General features: G+C 42.1%; 1 protein-coding gene across 2 annotated transcripts in view; it reads right to left on the bottom strand.

The window, feature by feature from the left end:
- Window positions 1-8542: 8542 nt before the first annotated feature.
- fbxl16 (F-box and leucine-rich repeat protein 16) overlaps window positions 8543-12514 on the bottom strand; it is a 30844-nt gene continuing 26872 nt past the window's right edge. Inside the window, exons 6-7 of one of the 2 annotated variants that reach the window (XM_086288105.1) lie at window positions 12333-12396; window positions 8543-10957 (exon numbers count right to left, since the gene is read on the bottom strand). In XM_086288105.1, coding sequence (XP_086144231.1) covers window positions 10809-10957; window positions 12333-12396 — 213 coding nt within the window. In that variant the 3' untranslated portion in view covers window positions 8543-10808. Of the gene's footprint in view, window positions 10958-12332; window positions 12397-12514 lie in introns of those variants that run through there. The other variant, XR_015128725.1, reaches the window with a different exon arrangement.

Genomic DNA, 12514 nt, shown 5'->3' with positions numbered 1-12514 from the left:
GCAAGTGCTTGTGTGTTTAACCAACAGGCCGTTGTTATGTATTTAAATCACATCTGACAGCTATTACACTTTATAGTTACAAAGTGTACATAACCTTTATATACTTACCATTGCCTTATTTGCCTCTTGTGATTGAAGAGCTGGCTCTGCATTGTTTAGCTCCTCAATGTTGTGCAAGGGCAAATCCAGAGGCAGTACCCCAGCATCTACCGATTCATTGCAGCCGGTATTGCGGATGGCTCTGACCTCCTCACGGAGTTCGTTAACAGCTCTCGTCAGGTCTGACAGAAAAAGATAAATTTTTTTTAAGTATTTAAGAATACAGACAACTTGTCAAAAGTTTCCTTGTGTCACACACAGATATGTACAAAGACACTAGACAGTATTTTATTACCTGGTATTTTCACTCGAGGGGCCTGGGGAAACCATTTCTTTGTGGGCTGCTCATCCTCTGAGTCACTATATGTGTACAGGGGATTTGGTCTAAAGAAAAAAAGTTGAAAACGGTCATAAGTAATTACAAATGTGCTTTTGGAATATTTTTTCCTAAAGTTACAGTTTGATTTATAACAACACACACAGGAAACGGAGATGTGCAAGAAGGTACAGTATACAAGGGATTTTTGAAGTGCACAAGTGTACACGGCTTTGCATTTATAAAAAGTTTACAAGCTTCCACTTTTTAGACTATATTATGTGGTGATATAGCAGTATGCAAGCACCACAGATATGTATAAAAGACAAGATCATAAATTCTTAGCAATCAAAGATATGTTTGTGAAATAAAAAAAGTTTTACTTGTGCTTTCTTTTATGACTGGTCTGAGTTTCAGCTTCGGACTGAAGGTCAGACATATCACAGTGTTCACTTAGATATTTCTGAAGACTGCGTTCTGCTTCGTGAAATGTGTCTGGAAGTACAAACACAATGTATGGCCAGACATAAATTAGGACACGAAAAACTTGTTATTGTTACATTTATACAACACCAATCCAGATGATACCCACCATGGCTTATTAGAAGTCGGACTGGTGCATAGGTGAGCCATGTTGCACCAGGATGAACTCTCCTCTTTACTGCGTCGTGGATCCTGAATGTGTCTCACGGAGGATATGGAGGCCATGACAATCTCTCCCCATTTATCCATGATCATGAATCGAAGCGGGTGCTCTCCAATCATTAAAAGTAACAAAGTCATTGAACACATTTATACAGTTACCTTTACGTTTATCAATCATATATCACAGATTTACAATTTTTTGTAGTACTATGCTAAAAAGCAACTACAGAGCGAAAGTCTGGGTCAAGCGCCGAGGTGACGGCAAGAACAAAGGAACCCTCGAAGCGTTAAAGCTAGCTTTGTAAGGGAATATAACGGAAAAGTATGAAACGAAAATGTTTTCTTTGTTGATAGACTTTGTTTGCAGTGCAATTTATTTGTTGCACTGAACAGCGTACACTATGTTACTCTGTTTGTGTCGGGGGACCCGATCCTTGGGGTGGACCAAGTTTTGGGGTTTAAAAGCCACAGAGACCCGGTGTTTAGAAAAAATGCGTCTCAACTGCTCTGATACTCCTGACATGTACGGGATCACTACAGGTGGGCAGCGGTTGTCCTTCTCTCCTGGATCGGCTGGAGCTTTCTTTAGGAGCCTTTCCTGCTTTGACAAAAGTCCAGCTGGGATAACCACATTTACTCAGGGCCTTCTTGATGTTTTTCTGCCTCCCTGGCTGCTGTGTCAGTAGGGATGGTGTTCGCTCTGTGTTGTAGCGTCCTGATGACGCCCAGTTTGTGCTCCAGTGGATGATGAGAGTCAAACCTTAAATACTGATCCGTATGTGTAGGTTTACGGTACACGTCAGCTTTTAGATGTCCCCCATTACTGATGGAAATCTCACAGTCTAAGAAGGCTAACCTGCCACTTTTCATATCCTCCCTGGTGAATTTGATGTGTCGGTCCACTGAGTTAATGTGATCCGTGAAATGTGGAACGTCCTGAGATTTGATTTTCACCCAGGTGTCATCCACATGTCTGAACCAATGGATTGGTGGTGTTCCAGGGTAGGATAGCAAAGCCCTCTTTTCCACTTCTTCCATGTACAAATTGGCCACAGTGGGTGAAACTGGGGAGCCCACGGCACACCCATGTTTCTGCCTGTAGAACTGACCCTTGTATGTGAAGTAGGTGGAATGAAGACACAGTTCCAAAAGCAAACACACTTGGTCAATGCTGAAACATTTATTATGATTCTACTAGACATGGACTTCAAGCTGTATGAGAGCAAATGGATGTGACGAGTCTCATGACGTGGCAAAACAGAATGGCATAAAAGCAGGCGTGTGTGTGATGTATGCTGTACCTTCATCCCTAACAATACTGCTGTAATGGCACTAAATTAGAAACACTGGTTGATTGATTTAAAGATAAAGTTTAATGAAGATGTGTCACACCTTAACAACAGCCCCTCACAAACAAACAGCTTCATTTAAATAAAGTTTTAAAGCTCCTTTTGCAGGTGAACAGCCAATGATATTTCATATTTCCAGGTTATGATGTTTCACTTAGACTCTACTTGTGATCTGATATTTTTGGAAGTTTTCCCCTTATATTATTACTGCAGAATGTCATACTACAGGACTGATAATCAAAAGAGTGGAGACTCGGATGAAGCAGGTAGGTGGTGAGGATCCAGAGAAACGTAGAGACATCATTTGGGGACTAGGCAGCCCTGAGTATGCTTAAACATTTGAACTTCTTCTGCCTTTTATTGTAATTTTGTAACTGAGAAGATGACTGTCCAGATTTGTCCTGCCTGACAGGGAGACAGAGCACAGGCTTCCTGTCACACCTGGCTGGGAATCCTGGAAGGATGAGTCAGAGGATCTGCACGAATGGGATTGACACCTGACGGTGTGAACAGAGGGATTTGTTAGAAATACGTTTTTTGATCAAGTTTCTTTTAATATTAATTGCAATGTATGCTCATAATTACACTCCTCGTTAGAAGGATAAGCCCACAGTGTGAAGGGTTAACACAGAGAGTTGAGTGTTGAAGGTAAATTGCGACATGCTTACACAACACTATTTCAGACAAGGAGAGGCTGCCTTGGCCTCGTGTGGGGGTACAACATGCTGTTCCAGCCATGTCTGGTAACAGCTGTAAAGTAGGGAGGCGTGTTCTCACACAGAGCCCTGACTGGAGGTCAAAGACCATCAGGACAACAAATCAGAGAGAGCATCTCCCCACCAACAGCCAATAACAAATATTTCCTGTGTTCATATGTCTGATATATGCTTTGAGTGATGAATTGTACTTCCCTTGTCCATGTGCACTGCTGTGCAGCCCGAGTCTTTGCCTGATAATAAAATAGTGTGAACTGCTCGAGTGTGTCCTGAATGTCTGTCCTGATTCAGTCTTTTCAGACACAAGATTCAGGTCAGGCTTGTGAACGCCAGGATCTCTCTATATATTTGGTAAAAATGAAATGTGATCATTTTTAATCCAAAACAGAAACACACTGTATTATTTCAGACAAATCTGGAATGTTGTCTGCTAAAGGGCAGAAGGCTGAGCATTGTCTCATAGACCAGCTTGAACCAGGACACAAATGCTATGCGTGAGGCAGTGATGGGTGCGTCTTAAATGTCATGGTGTGAGATCAGTTTGCAGAGGCTAATATTAGCAGTGCTGACAGACGATGTTAGAGCATCTTTAAAGCTGCAGAGAATCGACAAAATATGAACAATCAGTGGAAGCAATGTTACTTGTACCTAAAAATAAACTTCATTCCAGACAAAGTATTCACAAGAGCAACAACAGATCAGTTCAACCAAAAAATGCAACGACAGCCTGACGAAGCTAAGCTAACGTAGCCTAAGTCCAGTGGAAGCTTCTGGTATTCCCTTAAAGCAAAATGTGAGCTGGGGTCTCAGATCTGTCTGATGCTGGTTCTCTCACATTTAGCTTTCCTCAGTTTTTCCCTTTAGTCTCACGTGTTTCCATTGTTATGTTAAACATGTTAGCCTTGGTTAACAGTCTCAGTCAGTAGTAGAAACCAGTCACTCATGTCTTTCTTTTAAAACCTGCTGCATTTTACCACCCACACACACACACACACACACACACACACACACACACACACACACACGCTTGTGAGCTCACCTCCAACTGCAGCCATGCAGAAGATCCAGGTCAGCATCTCATCCTGTCCATCGGGCTCGGCTCCATGTGCAAATGAACCTTTTTGTTGTGCAAAAAGAGACGATTTCTCCAGGCTGCCATCAAAACCAGCTAATGTAAATAATAATGTATTTGCAATCCACGTTTTACTTGTATATGTGATGTTTGATTGCAGTCAGTGAAACACTTGATGCATTGAAAACAGAGAAATACTTTCATCTCCACAGACCAGCTGCTCCTTCCTCCCTCCAGTCTTTGCAGCGTGCTTTCAAGATTGAAAGGTTTGGTTGGAAAGATGACACGATATCAGTGCTATTCTTAAAATCTGACTTTCCTCCTAAAATGTCAACACATTTTACATTGTGTCATACTCTGAACCTATGCTTTAGAAAATCCAAAAGAAAGATGTGCAACAAAGTTTTAATTTATTTATTGTTTTACTCATAAAAGTGTTTCAGTATCATCGTATGGTGCAGGTTTGAATCCTGTCATCTAAGGGTTATGTTGGATTTTGGTTTCCATCATAGTTACATCATTTTGTTCTCAACACTTTACACAATGTACAACTGTGATTGAACCGTTTGCCTCGTTTGGATCAGCACATTATGAAGTCGTACCTCTCTGTGTCACAAAGTACAGACAAGGGAAATGAGACTGACGTGAAAAAGCAGCCCTTAACTCAGCGTGGGGGCAGGACGTCGGAGCATTTCTTAGCTATTCTGGGGGAGTCCTTTGCACGGCCTTGTCTTTGTCGTTCTTCTCTCTGGTCAAATATTGTGGCAGACAGCTCGAGGGCCACATGTATGTTATATGTTATAAGTGTGTGTGTAGGTTCTCAGTCCTCCAGGACATGGTAATCTAACGAGCGACTGGACTTCTTTAAATCTCTTGAAGACGTTTCATTCAAAAAGATTTCTCAGTTCTGAGACCAACTGGTGGACAGTCCCAGGTATGTGAGCCTTCGTGGGAGTAAGAGGGTCATTGACCCACTATTGATTATGTGCCTCATCGCATGAGCCGAGGTGCAAAATGAATCAGCAGAGGTTTGTCACATAGTGACTATATCACATATCGTGTGGCAGACAGCTGGTGTCTCACAGTGGTGTTCAAAGAGTGACCTTTGACCTTTAGATGCAGACTCATAGCAGAGTCCTGTGGAGGTGGCTCTTCTGTGTTGTGCCGTGTGTTTATAGAGTGGCTGTGTGTGCTCGGAGCACTCCCTGCTGCTCTGCACTGCTTACACTACGTTGTTTAGTTTGTGTCAGCATTTGTGTCCTTGGGATGAAGCAGTTTTTGTCTGAAGCATCCAGTTCTACTGCACTTCAAAAAAACAAAAAAAGGAAGATCCAATACTGGGTCACCGACCATAGTAAGGAACACGTCCCACTAGCTGGCTTAAAATCTGGGACTCTCCACCAGCTGGTCTCAGACCTTGGATAAGAGCTGGAACATCTTCAAGAAACCGAAACAGTCCAGTCACTTTCTTTCCAAGCTCCTTACATGAATATGTTATAAGTGATGGCTAGACTTCAGCTCATGTGTGTCACGTGAGAAGAAGTGAACAGGATGATGGGAGCTTCAGAACACGTGCACAGGAAGTGATTTAACTCAGATTATTTGGACACAAGCTGTTGTTACATAGTTCAACCTGTAGTTTAGAGCAGTACATGTTTATTTAACTAGTATTACAAAATGGATTTTGTCACTAAATATACACACATCAGCTCGTTTCATGTTTTCATGAATCCAAACCACTTTGTTGTCCAGAAGGAAAGATCTTTTTCAAACCTCAGCAGGTACAAGTACGACACAAGAAGCTCTCAGGCCTGCACGTCCTCTCAGTCATTGTATGGTCAGATAAGGAATCAGCGCACACTGTGTGTGTCTGCATGTCATATTCAGTAAACGATTTATTTGGCTGCTTTTGTAAAGCTGCGCTCCTCAGATGTAGACACAATACTGTAGTAGAAATGACTCAAAATAAGGGCGGATGATGGGGTTGAGTTTGTTGCTGTTGTTTGTCGTGAGGATGCAGCTGTGCATCCCAGCGCTCCTACGTAAACATGTATATGAAGCTGTTGGAAGCTCATCCAAAGCAAAATACTGACAGAGCACAAACACAGCTGATCAGGAGTCGAGGCAGGAGCATGGTGCACAACACAGTGTGACAGCTGAGCGACGTCAATCACACGTTGTGCATTACTCATTATAAACTGACTTCAATGACGTGTATAAGAACATGACTACACTGTCCTTTTTGGTTCATGTCCTGACGTAAACTCTGAGTGAAATTTGAATAAATGAATAAATGCTGAGTTAATCTGCAAATACCTGCAAAGGGCACGGTAATCAGGACTTGGAAGTGAGTGTGGTGATGTATAAAAATAGATTTTCACTTAAGCAGCGAGTCAGACTAATAAGAAAACCATCCGTTTATCATGCCACCGTAAAGTGTTTTTAAAAGTCTCTCTCTAAACTAATAAAAGTGGTATGTTAGAACAAGCGTGCTGGATCATGCTCCGATCTTATTTACATCAATCAAATCCAGTATTGTGTTAATAATCTTCCATTCAATCTTCAACAAGCGCACACACACACACACACACACACACACACACACACGCACATATATATACATATATATATGTATATATATACTTATATATATATATATATATATATATATATATATATACACACATATATATATATATATATATATTAGGGGTGCAACGATACACAAAATTCACGGTTCGGTTCGGTTCGATACTTTGGTGTCACGGTTCGATATTTTTTCGATACAAAAAAATGTTCATGCATTTTTAATTTGTCGTTTATTAAAATTATAAATATATATTTTAACTCAAAACTGCAGTTTTTAAATTTAACCCTAACCCTTGTGTGTGTTTTTTATTTTGACAGCGAATGTGCACCTGTGGACCACTTATGTGCAGCCCTGGTTATTTAGCTCGTCATATTGCAGCCACAGAAATTATTTTGTCCATGAAACCATAAAGCTGCACTTTCTTTTTGCCTTATAGTCTGATTTGTCATAACTTCTCCGTTTGTGGTAAGCTTTTCTTTGGCTGTCACTTCTTCACCCTGACCTGTCTTATTTGGCTCAGCAGAACTGAAATGCTTTTACACACGGACTCACATAAGCTCAGCGATTCTCTGCACGATCAACCTCTCACATGTTTAAGCTGCGGGAGATTTCACTTGTCATGTTTGCATAGTAAGCTAACGATTAATAAGACGATGTCAGAGGAATTGGTGCGCAAATTATCATCACTCACAGATCAGTGCTGTCACTCTCTATATACAGTTCACGCGATTGCAAAGTGAAAGCAAAAAAACAAGCGCAAATTCAAACGCGACTTCAATATGTCACATATTGACAGTGGCTCACCGATGCCAATGACATAATTACCCAGCTACATTTCTGAAAGAATGCAAAAGCATTGACATATATTTTTCCTACAATAGCCCGACGGGCAGGGCAGAGAGATTTTTGTAGCCCGACTGGAAAGATCGCTAGCCCTGGGACGTCGGGCTAGCGATATTGCGAGCCCTGTATCTGATTGAGGAATCACTCATCTTTGGAAAAGAGAGTTTATTACAGAGAAATGTCTCTTTCCAAAATAAAAGCTATACTATCCGCTTCTTCTGGGCTATATTCTCAGCAGCATAAGGAGAATCATGTGCTAACAGCTGTCTAAATGACTCGGCTAAAGTTAGTAGCATGCTTGTTGTTTTTGTCTTTGCACTGGGATGATGTCGGAGTAAATGTGCAGTCATATTCGTTGTGTTCCCACTAGTGCTTTCAGGTTAATCTCGTTGAAATGACCTTAACGCCACAACACGGCAAATCTCCGTTAACGAGCTACCGCTGATCGCCCCGTGCATGGGGCTAGACGGCCAACACGTTAACGAGCTAACTGCGCTAACACACTAGTTCCCACCCATGTAATTGAGCATTGCGTGGCACATCCAACATACTGTTTTACTTTAGTCCATGACTCGCTTACCTTCAGGGTCATACGTCACATGAAAACCAAAATAATTCCAAACGCCAGATCTGAATGAGGGTGGGGGAGGTCCATGTTGCAAGGAGAGCTTAACTTCTGTCTCGCTAGCTTGCCCTGCGCTCTTCCTTCTGACGATGCTGTCTGTGTTGAGCGCTCAGTGGATCTGCGCTCGACTACTCCGCCTAGGCTGCACTGTCGAGCCTAGGCGGAGTAGTCGAACGCAGATTCACTGAGTGCTCAACACAGACAGCATCGTCAGAAGGAAAATTGATAAAATAAATTACAAATGTTGTATTGTTCGATACATATGCGTACCGAACCGAAAGCACTGTATCGAACGGTTCAATATCGATACGAATATCGTTGCACCCCTAATAAATATATATATATATATATATATGTGCGTGTGTGTGTATATAAATTTTGTTGCCATATTCAGGACAATCACAAATAGATACAAAATTGCCAATTTCTGCTCCCTTACTTTTAAGAAAGGGGAACACAGTCAGCAGAAGTGAACAGATGAAAATAAGATGCTTCTGTGTATTCGGACACTTCACTGATGTCAGTGGTTCATGGTGGTTATAATAATCATCGCAGCAGTGACAGCAATAAATGAAATAAGTCCAGATTAAAAGCAAGTTCTCAAACAAACACGAAATTGATTTAAGAATATCTCTTCAATAAATAAATTACATCAGACACAAACTGATTTAAATAAATAAATAAATACATGAATAAATAAATGTATTCATGTCCAATGAAGAAATGCTGAAGAACACCTAAAAGGAACCGATCTGTAACAAAAAGGCAACTAAAAACATGCATGCTCTACATTGTTCGTACAGTCGGTCCGTTTCACCGTCGTCACTTAGAAACAAGCAGCCACATTTAAGCAACATTTGTCACAAGCAAACGGTGGCTGACGCTGATACGTCTCTTCAACCAGCGAGGCAGGATGGAGGCTCTCTGTCAGGGTGGAAAACGACTCTCGGATTCTTTGGCTTACGGGGAGCTTTTGTCTTTTATTACCTACTGTATGTACTGTAGAATCAAACACTGTAGTAGTTATCGCTTCAGCGGTCCACAGCCCTGGTCAGTGTTATGCTGCTCACGTTACAGTTTACAGCTGATGTCGACTGGGTCAGCGGGGTTTGGTTAGGGTCGGCATACCTACACCTGTCTGCTTCTGCTCCTGTCTTTAGGAGGGGACCCGCGGGATTCCCAGTTACTGATGTCATGGTTACCAGTGTCATTTTACAAACACAACCAGTGGCCAGAAGAAGGCAGCTTAGAGCCCAGTTTGGACTGAAAATGTGAAACCTCATTCATGCTGTTTGTTTTTACAGCAAATGATTTCTCTGACTGTGGCTTAGTGGCAACATTTCTCACCAATGAGACTTTGTTTCTACTGGACATTGTTCTAATAGTTTAAAGTAGTTTTGAATAGTTTCTCTGATTTGAACACCAACAGCAACCCACCTGCATTCACTGCCTGAAAGTAACCTGGCTTTAGCAAACTGCACACAATAAATAAGTAGCTTCAGTGAGCTCAATTTCAAATTCAGACACTAAACGTGACACTCAAAGTTCAGGAAGTCAAACCCCTTTACTGAACTTGTAATTCACTTCTATTCACCATTTCAGACACGAGCATCATATCGTCAGCAGACTCTCTCAGCGTGTCTCCTCCAGGCCTGTAAACTACACCTGTGTGCAAAAACTGTAGAAAGGAGCACAAAACCAAATGGACACACCGGAGTGCAAATCCCCCAATCAAACCAAACGTGAACAGATGTGACTGTTTGTTTGTGGTTTCTTATTACTTTAGTTTTCAGGAGTGGTGACTTTATTCCGAAATGATGGGTCGCTCCAAGTCCACAACGAACACTTGACACACACAAAGGAGAAAAAGAGCGATGTTCCCATCCCTGTCGTCACTGACTGAACTGGTCTTGTTTTTTCCAGCTGGCATGTGGTGTATGGTGCGATGACATATGGCTTTCCCGAAACAAAGAAAACTGAAGCGCCAAATACTTGTGAGAAAAAGAACGAATAAAGCGTTTATATTACACCAACTGATGGGTTCAGTCTGAGATGTCAGTCCTCGTGGTGTTGAGGACTTACACTCACTGCTTTCACCATATACAGGATGTTTACGGCGTGTGACCGCGTATGTAAGTTCCAACAGCTAAAACACATCAATCTTTCCATTTCTCTTATTTCCCGTGTTGCATCTGCCCGTCACTCGCTTCAGTATCCATTAAGTCAACACTATCAGAGTCTTTGAAGATGCGCTCTTCTCTGTAGACAACAGCCAGGAAAAAAACTTGCTCTGAGACGAGATGTTACATCAAACTCTTTGCTCCAGCATCTCCTCAGATACCATCCCATTATCGTCCCGGTCTGGCACGTACCATCGTCTGAGTTCCTTCCTCTCTGTCCAGCTGTGGGTCAGTCTACTCAATGGAGTGGTGTGGAGGAAGACGGGCTGGGTGTAGGGTCAGGTAATGAGCAACAGTGTTACAAGAGGAGCAGTTAGCATTTAGTATAAGAGTGAGAAAAACAGGAAGTATGGTGGTCTGTCGGTCATGGGCCTTATTCGATGACCATGCAGTGAGGCAGGTGCTGCGAGTAGTATTTGAAGAGCTCAGCAGTTGCTCCGGGGCAGTTAGTCAACTCCAGCTCTTCCAGCTCGTGTAGCTGGATGAGGCCTGACAGACCAGTGGTGGTCAGCAGGGGGCAGCCTAGGAGAACAAAGCAGAAGAACACTTCAGCTGTGGGCTTGCTAAAGAAAAGCACTGATCGCTTCTCTCCGGTGATTAATATTTATTCCATAAAAAGCCTGTCAGTAGTGAAAATGATGATATTTTCTAATGGCTTGTTATGTCACAGCGACAGCACACAGCCTACATTTACGATCACATAATCATACAGATGCTCAAAATGTGGAATCAGGAACAACATACAGACAAAAGAGCAGAGGAGCACACTGCACGTGTGCACTGGCTGCACACTCCTATTCTGTTAAAGGATATTTCCTCATTTAGTCCTTTGGTTATTCTGGTAAATGGTAAATGGCCTGTATTTGTATAGCTTTACTCGTCCTTAAGGACCCCAAAGCGCTTTACACATCCAGTCATCCACCCATTCACACACACATTCACACACTGGTGATGGCAGCTACATTCTGGTGGAATAATAAACGACAGATGCTTAACACATCGAGGTTGGTTGAGTTGTTATAATATTGAAGCTAGTCCTTTAGATCTCCGTTTTTATTAAGTGGTAACAGGACTCCCACATGCCCTCCCAGGGACTGTAACTCCCAGAGAGGGCATTTGGATTCTTAGTCTAGAAGAGTGGAACAGCTGTACACCAGTTACTCCTGCAAGAGTGCCGCTAACATACAGATGCTTTCATGTCTGTGTGCTGCAGATGACAAACTTCACGACTTCTTTGCAACTAAGTTCTTGAAATATGTGACCCCTGCATATATTTCATTTCAGAAGACTCTGTAGCAAACAAAACCGAGTATTGCACTCAACTTAACTAGCTGTGTGATTCTGCACCTTTTTTAATATTACAGTGTCAGTCAAAACACTTGACACATTCAGACACTTTGGACTGGCACAGTCGTTGTTCAGCCGGCCGGCCACATCCAATCCTATTGGCTGCCCCTGGCCAGCCTGTGTGAGGTCAGCAGGAAATTAGCATAATAATGAGACATCATGCATTTTGACCCATTTCAGTGTCTAAATACTCTTTGATAAACTCTCCATCACAGAATAGCTAACTGTTGTTCTGGGAGAGCAGAAAAGTGCTGTATAAGCACCTGTGCATTCACCATCCACTGCCCACACACGATTTCAGATGGAGCTGCTCGATGTTTCTTGTCTGATGAAGAGCAGGTGTGTTTGAAATGTCACCAGATGAAACCATAAAGGAATCTGGAGGCCTGGTTAATCCTTTTTTATTTGGAAATCAGTGCCTTCTGGTTTTATTTCCATATATTATATTACAAACAGGGTTGTACGCTGAAAGCATGTCACTAACTCAGATACAACAGACCCACATTATAAAGGACTTTATTTGGGGAAAGATGGATCAAGATAATCATACCTGCAAGAGACAGTAGGCGAAGACTTCTCATGCCAAATAAATGCTGCAGTCCAAAATCTTGCACCTGCAACAACGACAAATGACATTCAAAATTCCAGAACTGCTTAGCCTGGATATAATATGTTAGAAGTAAGATCTGTATGGTGTCAGCTACAGTCTGTTCCTATAGCTGCACTGCAGCA

The sequence above is a fragment of the Aulonocara sp. 'chitande type north' Nkhata Bay genome, linkage group LG4 (assembly GCF_057382095.1).
Source record: "Aulonocara sp. 'chitande type north' Nkhata Bay isolate Kocher_YH1m ecotype deep benthic linkage group LG4, A_spYH_male_GT1.1, whole genome shotgun sequence".
Taxonomy (NCBI): domain Eukaryota; kingdom Metazoa; phylum Chordata; class Actinopteri; order Cichliformes; family Cichlidae; genus Aulonocara; species Aulonocara sp. 'chitande type north' Nkhata Bay.
This window is presented reverse-complemented; position numbering and strand designations above follow the sequence as displayed.